The 21,368-nt window shown below is 42.8% G+C and overlaps 1 protein-coding gene across 2 annotated transcripts in view; it reads right to left on the bottom strand.

The window, feature by feature from the left end:
• Nucleotides 1–6,869: 6,869 nt before the first annotated feature.
• Nucleotides 6,870–21,368, bottom strand: part of GRB2 (growth factor receptor bound protein 2) — a 90,932-nt gene continuing 76,433 nt past the window's right edge. For both annotated transcript variants that reach the window (XM_070739935.1, XM_070739936.1), the window contains exons 4-6: nucleotides 16,441–16,563; nucleotides 12,709–12,877; nucleotides 6,870–8,952 (exon numbers count right to left, since the gene is read on the bottom strand). In XM_070739935.1, the coding sequence (XP_070596036.1) occupies nucleotides 8,767–8,952; nucleotides 12,709–12,877; nucleotides 16,441–16,563 (478 nt within the window). In that variant the 3' untranslated portion in view covers nucleotides 6,870–8,766. The remainder of the gene's footprint in view (nucleotides 8,953–12,708; nucleotides 12,878–16,440; nucleotides 16,564–21,368) is intronic.

Raw genomic sequence — 21,368 nt, 5'->3', positions numbered from 1 at the left:
AGGAAACCGGGCCAGAAAAGGCAGAGAGAAGCCTCAGTGCGGCCTCTCTAGGAATCTCCTGGGAGGAAACAAGGCCTCCACCATCCCTGGGGTTTCCCCAATCGTACACATTATTTGCTTTTACATTGATTCCTATGGGAAAAATTGCTTCTTCTTACAAACTTTTCTACTTAAGAACCTGGTCACAGAACAAATTAAGTTTATAAGTAGAGGTTCCACTGTACATTTTCTCTTTTGCACGCATAATTTGCACACAGTTACTTTTGCACGCATGAGTCCCAGTGACTGGTTAGGTCCCCACAAAGTTGGCCTCCAGGTCCCGTCAACTAGACAATGTTGCTTGGTGGGACCTAGGGGAAGAGTCTTCTCTGTGGGGACCCCGACCCTCTGGAATCAACTCCCCCCTGGAGATTCGTATTGCCCCCACCCTCCCCGCCTTCCGTAAGACTCATTTATGCCCCAGGCCTGGGGTCATTAGATGCTACCCCTGGCCGACGAATGTATTGTGAGCTTGTTGACTGCATGGGTATGAGAGTATTTTAATTGGTTCTTAGCTTTTTTAGATTATCAATTTTAATTAATTGGATTTAGGATGTATATTGTTTCCTATATGTTGTAAGCTGCCCCGAGTCTTCAGAGAGGGACAGCATATAAATCCAATTAGTTAATTAATTAATTAATTAATTTAGTCCCGTGTCTATCAAAGGATAATATCTCTTCAGAGGATGAACGAAATGAGTTTCCCGGTCGTTTCCACCGTTTGTATTACCTGATGAAGCTGCTTCAACAAGTAGCCAAAATCTTACTCTTATCAGAGTTTGAGTTTTTATTCCTAACTCCAGGTTGGGTACCAAAAAAAAAAAGGTATACTGCTCAAAAAAATAAAAAGAACACTCAAATAACACTTCCTAAATCTGAATGAATGAAATATTCTCATTCTTTGTTCTGTACAAAGTTGAATGTGCACAACAGCATGTGAAATTGATTATCAATCAGTGTTACTTCCTAAGTGGACAGTTTGATTTCTCAAAGAAATTCGATTTACTTGGAGTTATATTGTGTTGTTCAAGTGTTCCCTTTATTTTTTTGAGCAGTGTATTTACCTGTGCATAATTTCTGTAGTTGAACCTGATATTCTTCTTTTTCAAACCTTGCATCCATACATATACCATAATATCAAAACATTACATACTTACACATTCAAAATGTCAAAAACAAATATCCTAAATTTGCACCTTTTATACTTTTATCTCCCATCTTTTTTCCTTCTATATTTTATACTACTCCCCTCCCTCTCTTCCCTCTACCCTCTTTCTCCTTCTCTCCCTCTTACCTACTTCCCTCCTGCCTCTTTCCCCTTCCTTTCTACTTCTTCACTGCACATGTGCAGAGCATTTTTGATGATGTCCGGGTGAGTAGATGGAACTCCCGGTGCCGCTACTGGTTCGCCGAACCGGTCGCAACCCACCACTGCATAGCATGCTCAGATGCCTGTCCATAATCACATCATAAACCAAAGCCTCACTTAATGTTTTATAAGACTTCCAGGATACAAGGAGAGCTGGAGCCTAGCATCTCACCTGAGGAAGCAAGTTCCATAATGTTGGGTCTTCCTTTGGGAAAGTCTGCCTTCTGGCTGACAACTTTGTTCTGGCAACATTCTCACTAGCTCCTTCTTTTAAATTCAGGTTGGATGGGCAGAATCATGTATGGCAAAAAATGTCCCTGAGATGAGAGAGAATCTGAGGTGTATGTTTGTGTATGTGTGTGGCATTTGTGTGCAAGAAGAAATCTATCCACTGTTCTCATATGTAGAGGCCAAAAAATAAATGTCCTGTTTACTCTAGTTATACCAGAAATCCCTGAAGCCCACAGAAGCCAAAAACCCCAATGTATACTGCTCAAGAATATAAAGGGAACACTCAAAGAACACATCTTAGATCTGAATGAATGAAATATTCTCATTGAATACTGTACAACGTTGAATGTGCACAACAGCGCGTGAAATTGATTGTCAATCAGTGATGCTTCCTAAGTGGACTGTTTGATTTCAACACATACAGAAGTTTGATTAACTTGGAGTTATATTGTGTTAGTGTTCCCTTTATTTTTTTGAGCAGTGTATAAACATAGAGTTTCTGCTTGAGCAGGGGGTTGGACTTGATGACCTGCAAGGCCCCTTTTAACAGAAACAAACAAACAAATCTTAGCTATCTTCCCAATTGAGCCATAAATTGTGATATACAGTTAGCTGTGATATGTGGCTAGCTTTATATAAGTGTACACTAATGCAAAAAAAACAAAAACCCACCTTATGGTTTACCACAGTCACCTGAAGTTGAACATTGAATCACAAGACTAGATTAAGCACTATTCACAAATCTTGTTTTTGTTTGTGAAGGGAAATTTCATCTTTCCAGACCAGACTGGAAGGGCACTCATGCTGAATCAGTTCTATTAAACCCCTTCAGATCTCCAGCAGACTCTGAAGATCCTAGTATCTACTACATTTCATGCCATTCAATATATGCCACGGCAGTATTAATGCAATTTTATCATGGTGTCATGTGTCTTGCCATTAATGCCTTGAATGAGACAAGACACCCCAGATCAAAGCCTTGTGTCATGAACTAAAAACATATGCTATTGATCTAATATTGATCTATCCATATGCACTTGTAGTCCTAGGACAACATCTCAATGATTGGGCTCTAATGATCACATCCTCTGTTCTACACAAGGCAGAAATGACACGCTCCCAATCCTGAAGGCAACAGATTTCTCCTCACACGTAGGTGAAAGAATCAACAATCAAACATTTTAAAGCTCTGAGTGGCTTAAACAGTCTTTAAGTTTACCACCAAATTTAAATGGGGCCTTTGACCATGCAGCCAAACCTACCTACCTACCTACCCTCCTACCTACCTACCTATGTATCTAATCTATGTATCCTATGTATGTATCTATGTATCTATGTATCTATGTATGTATGTATCTATCTATCTATCTATCTACTATCTATCTATCTATCTATCTATCTATCTATCTATCTATCTATCTATCTATCTATCTAATCTATAATTTATTATATAATTGTTTCTAGGGACCTTTTGCCTTTTGTCAAGCCTAGGAATTATTCCTAAGTTTGATAGTGATTGTCTCCCAATTTTGTTTATTTAAATGTTTTCACTCAAGGAACACATACTACCAACCCTTATTAATGCCCACAGGAAGAATTTACCATCGAACTAAGTGGACTCCATATTTAAACCAAATGATAAATGGCTAGCACTTCTTTATCCTCCTACTATCAGAAAGGAGCTATAGAAGCATAAGCAGCTGCACAAACAGGCTGAAGAACAGTTTTTATCCATGGGCTGTCAGACTCCCGAATGCGAAATAACATCATAACTATGTAGTACGATGGAATGGCAGGAATGGCACGACGTGTAATGTGTTCACACTGGTGCAATAGGACTGGGTGTTTGTTAATATGTGTTATTGGATTAGGGATTTTCTGTCTTCACTGTGAGTTGTATTGTGTTGGTTCACTTGGGGAACTCAATCAGTCTCATCATTTTGTGTAGTGACAATAAAGATTTGAATTGAATTAGATCACTGAAGGTGCCAATAGTCTGCCCTGATATCAGCTGAGCCTCCTTGATGCACTTTTAGAAAAACTATTGATACCCATATCTAGAGCTCCACCAATATCTAACCCAGAGATGGCGAACCTATGAAATGGGTAGCACAGGTGGCCCGCGGAGCCATATGTGCTGGCACATGAGTTGTTGCCCTACCTCAGTTCCAATGTGCATGTGTGTGCTGACACTCCGTGGCTCACACGGAGACTCTGGGTTTTTGGCTTCCAGAGAGCCTCCGGGGGAATGGGGAAGGGCGTTTTTACCCTTCCCCCGGCTCCAGGGAAGCCTTTGGAGCCTGGGGAGGGTGAAACACAAACCTACTGGGGCCACCAGAAGTTGGGAAACAGGCCGTTTCCAGCCTCCAGAGGGCTTCCCAGTGAGGGGGGCAGGGGAAGCGGTTTTCACCCTCCCCATGCATTGAATTATGAGTGTGGGCACATGTCCATGTGTAATAACATGCACACATGCTCTTTTGACACTCGAGGAAAAATGGTTCACCATCACTGATCTAAGCCATGGTAATGGATGCATCCTCAAGGCAACATTAATGCAATCCAAATCATGGTTTGACCAGGACTGAATTAGTGGGGAAAGACAATGAACCTCTCATTACCACTTACCAGGTTGGTATATCCAACACAGCAGCAGCTGTTACAGGATCTCCACCAACAGAAGAGACCCTATAAATCACTGCTGGCTTACAAGGAAAAGGAAGCCATGAGAAACAACTGGACGCACCTCATTCAGGCAATCAAACCCACCCAATTCCATCACATGACACCAAGCTCCCAAAGCAATGGTCCATCCATGGTGGACTGCCCTAATCCCAACAGAGGCTTGGGAGACACATTTTCAAGAACCATACATGGACACTCTGTGAAAAGAGGAAGTCCCAGCCAAACTGTAGAAAATCTGGCAATGTGGGGGGATCAGTGATAGTGAGAGAGGCAGATCAAGAATCTTATTGCTCAGCTAAGACCAGGAAAGGCCACAGGAGAAGATCTGATCTCTGGGCTCACTCTTTACTTGCATAGACACCTATGGCTGAATCATCAAGGACTGGGGGCTTGCAATCATTAATGTGAACGAATGTATCTAATCAAAGTGCTTCACGTCTTTCTAACATTGAATGAGGGTTTTTAAAAAATGGATTTGGTAAGGTCATCCAACTCTGGAAATATACAACCAGTCCAGTACATATATTAACAACACGACTAAAAACCTCAGGACTGCCTGGGCCAAAACGGCACTCCCTAACCTTGCTCCACAGCCATCCCAATCTCAAACCTGAGACCACAGCCAGTCTAAGAGACTTTTAGGAAGCGAGGACAGAGGGAGCCCTTGTATCTCTGCAAATGCTGTTCCAGAGGGCTGAGGCTGCCACAGAGAAGGCATGAGGACAGATTTAAGCGATGGGATTTGGAGAAGGCTGACTCTGCCTGAACTTCTATATTGCAAGGTTTATTGTTGCTGTGGTTACTTGGTATCTATTTAGAGTAGTGGAAGCATGGGCTCATTGGCAGCCAAGATTGAAATGTCAGCCATATGCCTTCTACTGCACAGCCAACAATTTAAGAAACAGGTAAGTGCATGTTTTTCCTTTTTTAAATATAAGCTTGGATGAATATGTCATCTAGAGTGGTGATATTTGCCTAAAATACATTTTGCATGCCGAATGGAACATAATTTCCAAACAGAACTCAGCAAAGATCACATCAGTAGCCGATTATCAAGTGAACTGAAACAAACTGTTTCGAAAGAATTTTGCTCGTCTTTTAATTTCCCTGCAGCAGATCTAGAATTGGGGTGAGCTAAAGTATAAAAAAAGTATAAGTTCCATTCTGTAACAATGCCAAATTAAAAGCTGCTTTTAAAATTCAAAATCAAACAGACAACCATCTCTCCAACATGTTTGTCTGAAGGGCCCATTTGAATTTTGAAGCGAGTTATTTCCTCAATATCATTGCAACTGATCCACAAACTGAGTGCATGGCCTGAGTGTGAAAAACACACTAGATAAAATGTGATTGGTTAATTTACAATTCATGTCATCTGCACACACAGCCATTTGGTTATTCAAACTAAAATATCTGTAGCTTTTACATTACAGAAACCCAAGGTTATAATCTGATTTCTTGGGCTCAAAATTGTCTTTGGTTTGAATCTGTAAAAAGGATAGAAAGCTGGTAAAATCACAAATAGACAAACCTACATGGTTGTGCAAAGTGTTAAGAAAACCCTATTTGCAAGATTAGGTATGTTACGCAAATTCAGAAAATCGGTTGAATTAAAACATAGTGAAATAACATACTACATACTGTGTAATACTTGGTTATTTGGGGAATAAACAACAATCTGAATTGGATAAAAATAGAAAATCCTTTTAAAAAGAATGTTTTTTAATTTCTGAGCCATTCTGTTAAAATTGTAGCAGTGAGATTAAAGCATTCAATACAAGATTAACTAAGAAAAAGCAACTCCTGATTGAGTAACATAGTAAGGCCCATAATAGGTGCCTCTGTCCTCCAAAACTGGTTCTTAGATATAACAAATTTATCTCAGAATAGAAAATCCTCTGCATTCAAGAAAGCATATAGAGCTGTGGAACTGAACACTAAAAGCAGAAAATAACAAATAGTGAAGCTAATTTTGCACTGTGATCAGATAAACAAACAAAACACCTTCATACACTCAGGCCTTAATTATCCCAGGTAAGGAAATGCACATACTGTATTACAAATTATTTAAGTGACCACTTGAAGTAACAAGGCTTTTTTTAAAAAGGACATTGTCATAATTTTTTCACACTTATGACCATTGTAGTATCCCCATGGTCACAAGACAAAAATTTAGATGCTTGGCAACTGGCATGTATTTATGACAGTTGCAGTGGTGTCATTATCATCACCTTTTATGACTTTCTGACCAAGTTAATGGGGAAGCCAAATTCACTTAGCCATGAATAAGAGTGATTCACTTATGGCAAGAAAGATCGTAAAATGGAGCAAAATTCACTTAATTTCTTGCTTAGTCAAGGAGAAATGTTCAGCAGGCTTTCCCTGTTTTATGTGCTCCAAACGGAAACTAGAGTAATAATGTTAATTTAAATCAAAGTTTAGTTTTTATCCAGTTCTTATTTCTGAGACCATGTTACTATAACCAAACCCCCACTGATTGTTTAAATGTGTTACTTATTTGTAAGTTTTAATAAAGAAGACACTGATATTCAAGGGAAGAATTTGTTGTATATTTATTATTCACAGTTAATTACTATCTACCAAATGCTGCTGCGTTAACGGATTACGTACATAGGCCTGTTTTATTTAAACACTGATTTAATATATATATATACACACAAGACATTATGTCTGCAAGGCTGCATGATATACACCAATTCCAAAATAAGAAAAACAATCAAATGGTCCAAATGTAGAATGCCATAATCCTTTTCCAATAATTTTAAAAAAGAAAGTGGGGATGGGGAGAATGGAGACAAAGACAGATAGCAAGAAAAACGTGAGAAATTAATATGCTACAGGGTAGCTTTCTTTCTTTTTATTCACCTGCTGAGAGAAATGGAAATATAAGGCAGAGTCCATCTCAGGAATAATACCTGTAACACTTAGTATAAAAAGGCACCCACCAGCACAGGGCCCTCCCCTATCCCAATCTGGGCAGAACAGGGCTTTTCTGTAAAGGGAAGGTCTCTGTGGTAGTTTTGGGGTCTGTTACTAAGGTAGAGAAGTTCCAGGTATGCGGCTCAGCAAAAGGAAATAAGGTAACTGGTTGGCACAGGAGCTCTGCAGGTTGCTCTCCCTGGTCTTAAAGTCTAAGTCATTCATAATATTATGCATGGCACCTATGAGTTTTAATCAGGATAAAAAGTTGAATACAATCTCCCTTCTGGGATTTGAGAGTAAGAAAGATGATTCTTCCAGCTACAGTAATACTGGTGTAGAAAAATGGGAAACCGCTGGAAGATAGTCACCGATTGCAACTGTGAGTCAAGCCAACTCGGGGGACTGGTTTGCTCCTCCCCAAGCATTAGGGTCAACCATTCACTATAATTAAGCCCAATTACTTAAGGCCTTACTGTCTCTGGGGAAAATAATTTGGAATTTCACTCTAGGCTTTGTAAAATATGCCATTCCCCCCCTACCCCCCCAAACTGGGGCCATTTTCTCTCTCTTGCTCAAGAACCCCAGGATGCGAGTTTTGGAACATTATATGCCTTTTTTTCCAAACTAGTATGAAAAATATCAAATGCTTATACATATTTTAAAGCTCCATCTGGTAAGTGGAGACCTTTTTATGTAATAAAGTTACATTCCTCTCATTTGATTCCTTAAATATTTACATAAAAACAGAGACAAACTGAAAATTGTGAACTTTTATTTTGTTAAACGAGGGAAAAGGCACTAATTTTAAAAAAAAACACAGAAGAACGTGCTTAAAGTCACATGATTAAAAAGAAAATTAAAAGCTGTCACGGTTAATGAAAACACGATCTGGTTGTAATGCAGGTTTTCTCAGAAAAATCCTACAACCTATTATTTACCATCTTCCCCCCTGCTCCACAGCCGAACAGCTTTTCAGACTGAAAAGCAGTGAGGGGGGAAAAATTAAGACCTTATCTTAGGCAAAACACTGAAGGTAGAAGCATAGTGTGTGTGTGTGTGTGTTTAAACTGGCGTATGTATTTGGCTTCCTCTCAGTCCCTTCCCAAAGACCTTATGCATGAATAGCAGATAACCAACAGAGCTTCCCTCTCTTTCCTGGCATAGCATGGACTTCATTTAGCAGTAACACTTCATACACTGATGCACTGGTGTTGGGGAGAAAAAGGGCCAGTGAACAAAAAGGGCCACCCTAGAAATAACCAAAGAAATCTGTTAATATCCATTTTAATTTAAAGAAAAGTTTTGGTGCGCAAGTTGGACCCTTCTCCTGTCCCCTCCCACAAAAGTTCCACTCTGAGTGAAAAAAAGTGTTCCCCCTCATGCAGACCTGAGGGGACTCGGTTTTATGGCCTGATGACTGGAGATCTCTGGCTGCTGTTAGATTCTGAATGTGGACTGTACTGTTTTTTCCTCTTTCGTTAAATAATCTTTAGCCATCTGCTCTAGATGTTCCGGTTCACGGGGGTAACGTAGTTGCGTGGAAACATGCCTGTTTGTCCGTGGCAGGCTCCTTTCCACCAGTTGGGGTCAGAATTGTCAAGGACCTGGATAAAGTCTCCGCGGCGAAAGCCCAGCTCTCCCTCCTCCTGAGGGTCGAAATCAAAAAGAGCCTGTACATATGAGGGTTGCTGTAAAGAAGAGAAGAGGGGGTTAATTTATAGAGGCCTCCAAATCATTTTGTGGCACACACTAGGGTCTATAGCAGTGGTAGTGAACCTTTTTTTCCTTGGGTGCTGAAAGAACATGCGTGTGCGCTATCGCTCATGCACGAGTGCCCACACCTATAATTCAATGCCTGGGGAGGGCGAAAACACCTTCCCCCACCCCCCAGAAGCCCTCTGGAGGCCAGAAACGGCTGGGTTCCCAACTTCTGGTGGACCCAGTTGGTTCGTGTTTCACCCTCTCCAGGCTCCATAGACTTCCCTGGAGCGTAAAAACGCCCTCCCCGATCCAGAGATTCTCTGGAAGCCAAAAACATCCTCCCAGAGCCTCTGTGTGAGCCAAAAATCAGCTAGCCGGCACACACATGAATGCTGGAGCTAAGCTAGGGCAACGGCTCCCATGCCAGCAGATATGGTTCCATGTGCCACCTGTGGCACCCGTGCCATAAGTTCACCATCACTGGTCTATAGCCTATAGTCACTACATCTGAAGCTGTTGATACTGGGAGATGACAATAAATAGCGTCTTGGTTTGCAAGTTAATTCATTCAGTCATAAAAACAACATCAGATCTTAACTTCTATACCACCCTTATTCCGATATACCTAAAATGTCGGGACTGAAATTTTATAACAAACTACACCTTTAAAAGTGAGCAGCATTTTCAAATTCTTGAGATTGTATTCTAAACTATGAAACAGATCTACAAATATTAACTCTTTATCATCTTATTGTGCAGCTGTGATTTTATTTATTATTTATTAATTGGATTTGTATGCCGTCGCTCTCCGTGGATTTTGATATGCATGAGGCTGCTTTAACAACAAAGGCTATTCAAATGAACCCATTTTTTTAAAAAAAATTAAAAACCACATTATCATCATTATTATTATATTATCATTATTATTATTATCATTATCATTACTACTACTACTACTACTACTATTACTATTTAAATTTATATGCTATCCCTCTCCAAATACTCTTACAGGTGTCCTCAACTTATAACCATCTATTTAGTGATGAAGTTACAATGGCTCTGAAAAAAGTGACTCACAACCAGTCTTCATAATTATGATGCAATGTCCCCAGAGCCACATGATCAAGACTTGGCCAACTTTGGCAGCTGCTGTTTTTTTATTACGACTGCAATGTCCTGGGATTGTGTGATCACCATTTGCAACCTTCCCAGTTTGCATTTGACAAGCAAAGTCAGTGGAGGAAGTTGGATTGGCCTAATGACAAACAACGTGATTCATTTAACAGCTGCAGTGATCCAACTAACAACAGTGGCAAAAAAAAAGTTCATAAAATCTGTGTGATTCACTTAACAACTACCAATTGTGGTAATATGTTGAAGACAACCTGTACAAGTAAAATTTTAATGGTGACAGGAGGATTCATGTAATCCTGAGATGAGAAAAACTATGACTTTCCAGATGTTACCGAATGGCAACTCCCTGCATCAGTTACCATTGACTATGATATCTGTGGCAATTAGATAATATAATTCAGTAACTGGGGGGCCACAGATCTGCTACACTAATGTAAATTTAAGCTGTCAAAATGAAATTCAGTCATTTTGCATCTTCATATGTCTACTTCCTCCTCTATTTCCTTCCTCCCTTCTTTTATAGCTTGATGAGGAACTTGATGAGGAAATTCATAGACAAAATAAAAGGCCCAATTTCCTCCAGCACTCTTGTTAACAGTCCATTCCAAGCTGCATGACTGCACTGGTCAAATCACGTGCTAGAGTTTCAGGAAAAACTCCAAGCTCTGAAACTACACTGGGTCCATCAGGTACCTAGGATGGGTCAATCTAGGGTGAGCAAGTTTCAAAGGACACTAGGTCCATCTATTCCAAGGGACTGATATTAACATCACTCAAGCCCCAATCACAATGTCACTGGTCCAAGGGAAAAACCAGATCCGAGGTGTGGCCCCTTGTATGGTTTTGGCCATGAATGATAGCCCAGGTCTATGGTTGCCCTGACCTCCTGTGCCACCTCAGACCCTGGGCCCAGGGAAGGAAGAGTGAAATCCCCCAAAACCATAAACCTACGGAACTTCTCCACCAACCTGTGTGCCAAAGCAGGGATGTTAACACTGCAATTAGGAAGGCAAGTGAGCAATAATCCTCACAGACCACAGCTCATACAGAGGGTCTCACAACTGGCTAATTCCTGGGCCAATGTCCTAGCAGCTACCAGTTTTACAAATACCATAGCCCAGCAGTCCCCAAACTGTGGCCCGCGGGCCGCATGTGGCCCGCTGAGGGCATTTATCTGGCCCACGGGTGAGTGACACAACACAGTGTTCCATCTAATTTTCTATGAATAAAATGCTGTATTTTGTTAGTAACTAATATCAATCATCAAAAAAGTTGCAAAAGTTTCCCCCCCTAATTTTGTCATCCAGTTACATTCATTTTCTTTTAATTAAATTCCCTCCTTAATGTTCCTTCAAAATGTACACCAATTATATTTCTAACTTGTTAACCATTATGCCAAAGTGCTTCCTTCTTTCTTTATACATTTTCTATAAGCCAAGAAAACCTACAATCAGATGTTAACAAAAGAAAATTAAAAACAAAACATAAATATATATGAATTTCAGACTTCCCCCCCTTTAAATAGTACATTCCCATTTTGTTTTTTACTTTAAAATAAGGTATGTGCAGTGTGCATAGGGATTTGTTCATAGTTTTTTTATATAGTCCGGCCCTCCAGCAGTCTGAGGGACAGTGAACTGGCCCCCTGTGTAAAATGTTTGGGGACCCCTGCCACAGCCATACCCCCAAACATGGCCTGGAATCAGAGCTGTACCTGGGAGGCACATTTCAGAGGCTGGAAACAACAACACCACCCCCAAAATACTCTACCAGATTTTGGTGCTGCAGGCTGAGTTATCCTCCCCCACAGTCAAGTCTGGATGAGGGAAGCTCGGTTGACAGATACTAGGCCGTCACCAAACACTGATGGCCTCAGACACCACAATCAACTGGCTGACAAAAGGCCTCTACCCCAAGGGCTTCACTTGCCCCCATGTTGTTATTATTTCCACACTTCATTGCAATGCCCCAGACTCCTCAACCTCCAATTTTCCCAGGGCAATCTCAGAAAGGAGAGCAGAAGCCAAGTGGCTGCCTCCCTGCCCCTCCTCTTCCTCCTCTGCGACTGGACTCCGGGAGCCCAACTTCTGCTCTGCTAATTGGATGGGAGAAAAACAGCTGAACTGCGGTACGAACTGCTCAACTCCCCCAGCCCCCAGGTAGAAAGCTCTCCTTCACCAACACTGTCAAGTTTAATATCTCCTTGGCACTTGGCAAATTTTGGAGGGGGGGAAAAAAGCCCAGCCATTTAAACATGTTGAGTTGCATCCTCCATTAACACCCCCAGAAATAGTGCATACAAGGAAATTTCCTTTATGCCTTTCTCTTCAGCAGCTTCATGCACATCTCAAAAGCTTAAAACTACGTCAGAAAGTGTGTGTTCTGTTGTACTTTTTTATGGTGTAATTTTTGAGGGTTTGGTTTAAATAATGGGTTATATATTTTTAAAGTATTGTTATTGAAAACAGAATAGCGCCTAGTACAATTTGTCCTCGTAAGTCACCAAGGTTTTACTTATCCTTCCTGGAAACACTAAAAGACATTCCTACAGGTATTTATAAAAAATAAAAGTAGTATTGTAATTAAGAAAACTCCAAAAATCTTCTTACCTGAGGCACTTGCTCGATGTCTCGGAGGAATATCTGTTGGTTCCTGGAGACAGAGGTTGATCTGTGATAGTCTACCAGCTCATTCAGAGAATTGAATTTTACCACCCAGAGGAAATACTTGCCAGCACCGTCTCGAAGCACCTTGAAGTGCTGCACATCATTTCCGAATCTAAAAAAAGAAGGGGAAGGACATTCCAGATGTACTCACTGCTTGAACTAATATTCTAACTAATACAGTGATCCCCCGGTTATTGCGTCCCCAACCATTGCGAACAGGGTAATTTGCGATTTTTGAACCCGGAAGTCAAAACACCATCTACGCATGCGTGCCCTTTTTCTATGGGCACGCATGCGTAGATGGGGCCCGGCAGATCAGCTGCTGGGCGGCTTCCCTGGGTCTTCCCCCTCTTGCTGGCGGGAGGGCGAGCAGCGGGCATCAGCAAGGAGTTTCCCCACCGCCCACGCAAACTCCTCGCTGCCGCCCGCCCTTCGCCCGCCCACGCCGTTCATTCTCGCCGCTTTCGAGCTGAGTCCTGAAGCGAATTCGCTCCAGGACTCAGCTCGAAAGCGCCGAGAGCCAGCGCGGACAAGCCGTTCGTTGGCGCTGGCTATCGGCGCTTTTGAGCTGAGTCCGGAAGCGAATTCGCTCCCGGACTCAGCTCGAAAGCGCCGAGAGCCAGCGCGGACAAGCCGTTCGTTGGCGCTGGCTATCGGCGCTTTTGAGCTGAGTCCGGAAGCGAATTCGCTCCCGGACTCAGCTCGAAAGCGCCGAGAGCCAGCGCGGACAAGCCGTTCGTTGGCGCTGGCTATCGGCGCTTTTGAGCTGAGTCCGGAAGCGAATTCGCTCCCGGACTCAGCTCGAAAGCGCCGAGAGCCAGCGCGGACAAGCCGTTCGTTGGCGCTGGCTATCGGCGCTTTTGAGCTGAGTCCGGAAGCAAATTCGCTCCCGGACTCAGCTCGAAAGCGCCGAGAGCCAGCGCGGACAAGCCGTTCGTTGGCGCTGGCTATCGGCGCTTTTGAGCTGAGTCCGGAAGCGAATTCGCTCCCGGACTCAGCTCGAAAGCGCCGAGAGCCAGCGCCCCCCGGACCCCCAACCCGGGTTTGGGGGGCTGCTAGGAAGCCCCCCATGCCGGCGGCAAACAGCCACGCCGCCCCCAATCTTCGGCTCCTCGCTAGCGCTGTGGGAGTAAAAACACCATCTGCACATGCGCAGATGGTGTTTTTACTTCCGCAGCGCTACTTCGCGAAAACCCGCTCGTTGCGGGGGGTCCTGGAACGGAACCCTCGCAACGAGCGGGGGATCACTGTATAGGAATATTCTTTTCTTGCACATCTACAGGGTTATCATCTTCAGCCAAGGGAAATGCACATTGGGGTTTTGGGGGATTTTAAACATGAGGTGGCAGTACAAGCCAACAGTCAATTTTATAAGTCAGGGAAATAAATGCATATACAGTGGTCCCCCGATTATCGCGAGGGTTCCGTTCCAGGACCCCTCGCAATGATCGGTTTTTCGCGAAGTAGCGGTGCGGAAGTAAAAACACCATCTGCGCATGCGCAGATGGTGTTTTTACTTCCGCCGCAGCAGCGAGGAGCCGAAGATTGGGGTTTCCCCGCCGCCCAAGCAAACTCCTCGCTGCTGCTGCGCCCGCCGCTTGTCTTGTCCGCCCGCCGCTTGTCCTCCGCCTGCCTGCCCGTGCGCCCGCCGCTCGCACCGCCCTTCGCCCGCCCACGCCATTCGCTTGCGCCGCTTCCCAGCTGAGTCCTGAAGCCAAACGTGGAAGTTCGCTTCAGGACTCAGCTGGGAAGCGGCGCGAGCGAACGGCGTGGGTGGGCGAAGGGCGGGAGAGCGGCAGCGAGGAGTTTGCGTGGGCGGTGGGGAAACCCCAGCGCCGCTTCCCAGCTGTGTCCCGAAGCCAAACGCGGAAGTTCGCCTTTGCCTTCTGGCTTCAGGACTCAGCTGGGAAGCGGCGCGAGCGAACGGTGTGGGCGGGCGAAGGGCGGGCGAGCGGCGGGCGCGCGGGCAGGCAGGCGGCGGACAAGCGGCGGGTGGACAAGACAAGCGGCGGGTGCGGCAGCAGCGAGGAGTTTATGTGGGCGGTGGGGAAACTCCTCGCTGATGCCCGCCGCTCGCCCTCCCGCCAGCAAGAGGGGGAAGACCCAGGGAAGCCGCCCAGCAGCTGATCTGCCCGGCGCCATCTACGCATGCGTGGCCATAGAAAAAAGGGCGCGCATGCGCAGATGGTGTTTTGACTTCCGGGTTGAAAAATCGCGATTTAGCCTTTCGCAATGATCGGGATCGCGAAACGCGGGGGATCACTGTACATTGTACGAAATGAAAGCTCTATTAATTTTTGCAAATCTTGAAATTCCCATTTCTATCACACATTTATTATCTGTGTACTTAAAGTTAAATCCAAGAATGAGTCCAGTCTGGTTGTCCAAAGTCCTTTTTAATTTTTTTAAATCTCTGTGTTGTTTTAAGCCACCCATAGTTACTAAGGAGTCAGGCAACCAATAAATGTGGATAAACAAAAGTATGGTCAGGCTATTAAGCCTGGGTATTAAAAGAAGGCCCAAAATGCCTTCTTTTTGCATTTTAAAACATTGCATGACACAAGGTTGATTCAGCAAAGTACTTTATTTTTCTGTTAGGCCACAAGATTGGGAACGAAAAAACATACAGTGATACCTTGTCTTACAAACTTAATTGGATGAGGTTCTTAAGGTGAAAAGTTTGTAAGACAAAATAATGTTTCCCATAGGAAACAATGGAAAAGCGATTAATGCGTGCAAGCCCAAAATGCACCCCTTTTGCCTCGAAACCCCACCTCTGGACCTCCGTGTTTTTGCGATGCTGCGATTTCACTGAGGTTCCCCTCGCTGGGAAACCCCACCTCCGGACTTCTGTTGCTAGCAAAGTGCCCGTTTTTGCACTGCTGGGATTCCCCTGCAGCATCACAAAAACACAGAAGTCCGGAGGTGGGGTTTCCCATGGAGGGGAGCCTCAGGGGAATCCCAGCAGCGCAAAAATGGATGCTTTGCTGGCAACGGAAGTCCGGAGGCGGGGCATCCCAGCAGTGGCGGTGGGTTTGTAAGGTGAAAATAGTTTGTAAGAAGAGGCAAAAAAATCTTAAACCCCGGGTTTGTATCTCGAAAAGTTTGTATGACGAGGCGTTTGTAAGATGAGGTATCACTGTATTCTGAAATCCTCTTTTGGTAGAGAATGCACTTGAATTAAAAACAGGTATGTACCAGCAGCTATGGATAACTTTTTAAAAATTTCCAATGCGCATGATCATGTTTCACTTTGGACTGGAAGACAAATGACAGTCTGAATCCTCTGGCACAAACACAGAATGTATCTGAAACTTTTTAACACAATGCATTTTATTTGGATCCTAGGGCTTGCCTCCTATAAAGCACTGGAGTTTTAGGGAGTTGCTAACAATACAAAATGCATTGCCAGTGGGTTGAGACCCCTTTCCCCCCCTTCATAATCTCTAGCTTATCAGTATCCAAAGAGGACCATGTACCAAAAATCTTCAGAACTGCAGTAAGTTAGAAGGGAGTTTTTGATTAGGAAAGCCTAAATACGGACATCCTTGCACTGGCTTAAAAACTTTTTAAAACTCACTTTCTTTCTTTGTTCCAACCAATAACAGAGGTTTGCAAGATTGCAGCCAGACCATCAATCAAATCAGATCAAATCAATCCAAAAGTAATACTCACTTGACTGAGAGGGAGAAATCACCAGGAGCACTTTCACTCTCCCTGATGAGGAAGGCACCATCATGTCTTTGTTTACCCAACATCTCCTCAGCCCTTGCTCGAGGAATCTTCCCAAAAAACCACCTGCGCAAATACAGAACTGAAAATTAAGCCCAATTCAGATTACATAGAAAGAACAAGTTTGGACAGGCTTGTTCCAGAGCAGCAATCTGACAAATAACTGCAGCTAAATTCTTTTTCGGAATGGGCATACAGGACATAACTGTTTGATTGGAGAAATGTTGAAATGGTTGAGCAGCACATGCTGCCATTTTCAGAATTCATAATCTAGTATCCTTACAAATTCTGAGGCAGCATGGCATGCAAATGTTAAAGAAAATCCTTAGCTATGTTTTAAAAGTTGAGAAAAATGGAATTGTAAGAATATAAAAGATTCTTGCCTAGTTGCAGCATAATACCGCGGGTTCGAACTTCGCGAAAAGTCTATACCACGGTTTTTCAAAAATATTAATTAAAAAATACTTCGCGGGTTTTTCCCCTATACCATGGTTTTTCTTGCTCAATGACGTCATATGTCATCGCCAAACTTTCGTCCGCCTTTAATAAATATTTTAAAAATAAACTTTAATAAATAAATATGGTGAGTAAAAATCTAAATGGTTGCTAAGGGAATGGGAAATTGTAATTTAGGGGTTTAAAGTGTTAAGGGAAGGCTTGTGATACTCTTCATAGCCAAAAATAGTTTATTTACTTCCGCATCTCTACTTCGCGGAAATTCAACTTTTGCGGGCGGTCTCGGAACGCATCTCCCATGAAAATTGAGGGAACACTGTACTTGGTTTTTATTAAATTTTTATTTCAATTCTCCAACAAACTCTATATTATCAGTTTTGTTGATGAAGTAATATCAAGAATCCAGTAATTACCAAATCAGCATTGTAGGGAATAATGGAAATTCTACAGAAATAATAATAATAATAATAATAATAAGAAGAAGAAGAAGAAGAACAACAACAACAATGTGACAATGTAAACAAATCTAATATTAAAAGCATCTAAAAAACCCATCATTTAAAACCATGCAACACACGCATACCATACATAAAACTATAAAAGCCTGGGGGAGATGTCTCAATTCCCCTATGCCTGGCAAATATGGCAAGGAAAAGAATCAGTAAACTAACAAATCAATGACAGCAAATCTGAAGATCCCGTTCACCACAGACTGTAAGAGGTCAATCTACATATCATTAACAAAAGAGACTTAACAGGTTATGCAAACTATTGTACACTATATTAATTTAAACACTAGCAAAATAATTCTTAGATTCCTCCAAAGCAGGTTAGACTTTACATGGAAAAGGAGATGACAGATGTTCAATCTGGCTTTAGAAAAACTGAAGGAAGACAAAACATTGTGGTTGATGTACATTGGTTAATTGAGAAAGGCAAAGAATACCCAAAAGATGTCAGAATAGGTTTCATTGATTTATTGGGATTGGTGATTATGTCAACATGTTGAGCATACTTAGGAAAATGGAAGTCTCAGAACATTTCACCGATTTAATGTAAAACCTATATACTAATCAGGATGCTGTGGTACAGACTAACATGGGAAAAGAGGTTGGCTCAGGAATGAGACAAGCAGTATACTGTCCCTCTATTTATTCAACCTCTACAGTATATTGTACTGAGGGAAGCTGAATTGAAAAAGGATGAATGAGGATTTAAAGATGGAGGAAGTAACATCAATAATCTGTATTGTGCTGATAACAGCACCCCGATTGCTAAAAATGCAAAGAATGTAGAAACTCTAGTAATAAAAGTAAAGGAGCACAATGGAAAAATGGATCCAAAATTAAGTATAAAGATGCCAAAAATAAAGACAGCAGGTAAAAGAAACAGTCTTAAGATTGAGAGTGAAGATATTAGAATGGTAGATAGCTTCTGCTTTTTAAGATCAACAATTAAAGTACTGTACAGTGTTCACTGAAATGCTTGTATTGCAACATAACCTTCCTTTTAACAATAAGAGCTCTGACAGACTAGTTTTGGGATTAATCATTTCCAGTCCAAACTACAAGGAAGGCAGTCTGATAGGTAGTACTTTTCCCACAGAAAAAGATCAAGAGATGCTTTATTTTGTTCCCAAGTACAAGACATGGAATTAAAAAATATAGGGGAATGGATCCTGATTACTAGGGAAAAATTGTGAACAGCAAAAGCAATTTGATTAGGTATCAGCGGTCCAGTGAGAATGTAGTTAACTGTATTCAATGTGTACAAGCAGAGATTAAATATCCATTAGCCTGTGATGCTTTCACCTGAAAACTGAGGAGAGTTTTGGATATGATGGTTTAAATGCTCCTTCCAATTCTATGGCTCAATGACTCTAATCACCACTTGCCGTGGTTAACCTAATTTGGGTTGGCATCGTGATTAAAATGATAGAGCTACAAATCAGAAAATCCCCAGTATGAATTGTATTCTTTTCTCTATCACACAATACTAGGACAAGGGGGCCCTCCCTAAAGCTCATAGGTAAGAAAGTGAGGACAAATCAAGGGAAATATTTCTTCACCCAGAGGGTCGTTGGTTTATGGAATTTACTTCCAGAAGAGGTCGTGACAGCTGTCAGCCTTTATAGCTTCAAGGCAGGATTAGACAGATTCATGGATGCCAAACATATAGATGGTTATTGAAACGGATGTCCAAGTGCTCCCTCTATGTTGGTTGAGGCAGGCAGGATTCCCTTGAGTACCACTTGTTGGGGGTCAAGGGAAAGGGAGGGTCTTGCCTTCTCTTTCTGCTCAAGATCCCCATGGACAATTGGTGGGCCACTGTGTGACACAGAATGCTGGACTCGATGGGCTTTGGCCCGATTCAGCATGACTCTTCTTATGTTCTTATGTATCACAAATTTTTTACAGCCTGAAGCTTCTGTCCCTTCCTATCTCTAACAGGGTGATATTAATACTAGCTTGCAAGTTTATTTTAGAGACCACAATTAGGAAAGATATGTGTTGCACCCTAATAGCTGAAAAGTTATGATGTCCATAGGAAATGACTTCTGTTAGAAGAATTACAAAACCCTGGATCTTATTGGACATAAACAAAAATACACGTTTGGTGGATTACCTCCAACATTATGTTATCAAGAGGACTACATTTGTTCATTCTGTTTACAGTTAGAAACTGTAGCAATTGCCAAAAAGCTGGGTTTATTTTTGTATTTGTATCTGTAGCTTACTTTTTCAGAAATAAACTGAATTTTCTTACAAAGTTCCTTGCAAAAAAAGTTCATCTCTTGCAAATATACAGTGATTTAGACAAAATAGAACTGTGATCTACAGATTCCACAAATAAATAAATTATTATTTATTTTATTTTACTTTATTTTAAAATTTTCTATGACTCACTCAGTGATTCCAAGCAGCTTATAAAGATAGAAATCTCATAAAATAACAACAAAAAGTGATAACTACAGCTCTCCCCCCCCTGTACCCTAACAACAGTCCATCAATAAATAAGTCACTTAATGGACTCCATCCCACTCTGATCCTTGGCCCGCTGGCAATATGCCTTGCAAGAGTGTGAAAGTGGGGACCAATCTTACCTCCATAGGGATGAACCATGGATCACAGGAAGAAAGCTACCATGGAGAAGGCTCTTAGTCCTACTGTGTTTCCCTGAAAATAAGACCCTGTCTTATATTTTTTTGAACCCTGATATAGGCACTTGACCTTATTGCCGTGCGACTGGGCTTATTATCAAGAAATGTCTTATTTTGGGGGAAACAGGGTATCTCTTTAAGGGAAAGGAATCACACTATTTCTTGCCTCCGCACTCTGATAGATCTGAACAGAAGATAATTTTTCAAATAACCATCAAGCAATTTGGCAAATATATACAGTGATCCCTCGATTTTCGCGATCTCGTTCTTCGCGAAACGCTATATCGCGATTTTTCCCACCCGATGACGTCACTCTCTTCCTTCCTTTCTCATCTTTCTTTCTCTCTCTCTTTCTCTATCTTGCTTCTTCCTCTCTCACACTCTCTTCCTCCCTCTCTCATCTCTTTCTTTCCTTCTCTCTCTTTCTCTCTCTCTCCCCCTCTTGCTGGCGGGCGGCGGGCGGGCGGCGGGCGGGCGAGCGGGGGCATCAGCAAGGAAGACCCAGGGAAGGTTCCTTCGGCCGCCCAGCAGCTGATCTGCTGGGCGGCCGCAGCAGCAGCGAGCAGACGAAGATCGGGGTTTCCCCGCCGCCCACGCAAAGGGGAAACCCCGATCTTCATCTGCTCGCTGCTGCTGCGGCCGAAGGAACCTTCCCTGGGTCTTCCCCGCCGCCCACGCAAACTCCACCATCTGTGCATGCGCGGCCATGAAAATAGGCGTTGATTGCTTACCTGAACGCCTCTTCTCGTACGGTGAGCGGGTACAGCAGTCACATGGGTTGCTCATGTCCAATCCGGTGGAACTGAGCCTAGTATTAAAAAAGCTTGCCGGATCCGCCCCTTCCCCAGAATTCGCGAATCCATAGACTAGGCTCAGTTGTGAAGCTCTGTAGTGTTCAACTCTCATTGTTAGAGGAAGAAAGAGATAGAAAGGTAAAGAAGACACATACAAGGGCGGGAAGTGACTGCTGTACCCGCTCACCGTACGAGAAGAGGCGTTCAGGTAAGCAATCAACGCCTATTCTCCGTACTGAAGGAGCGGGTCCAGCAGTCACATGGGACATACCCAATAGATGGTCCCTAGGGTGGGATTAGCTTGCTATCGTGTGAGATAACGGATTGGAGTACCCTTCTGCCGAAGGCAGCGTCCGCTGAAGCGTAAGAATCAATTTTGTAGTGCCTGATGAAGGAATTTGGCGAGGCCCAAGTGGCTGCTTTGCAGACCTCCTCCAACGGGGCTTGAGTCGCCCAAGCGG

This window comes from Erythrolamprus reginae, chromosome 2 (genome assembly GCF_031021105.1).
Source record: "Erythrolamprus reginae isolate rEryReg1 chromosome 2, rEryReg1.hap1, whole genome shotgun sequence".
NCBI lineage: Eukaryota > Metazoa > Chordata > Lepidosauria > Squamata > Dipsadidae > Erythrolamprus > Erythrolamprus reginae.
Note: the sequence above shows the minus strand (reverse complement) of the source record. Positions and strands in the feature narration are given on the sequence as shown.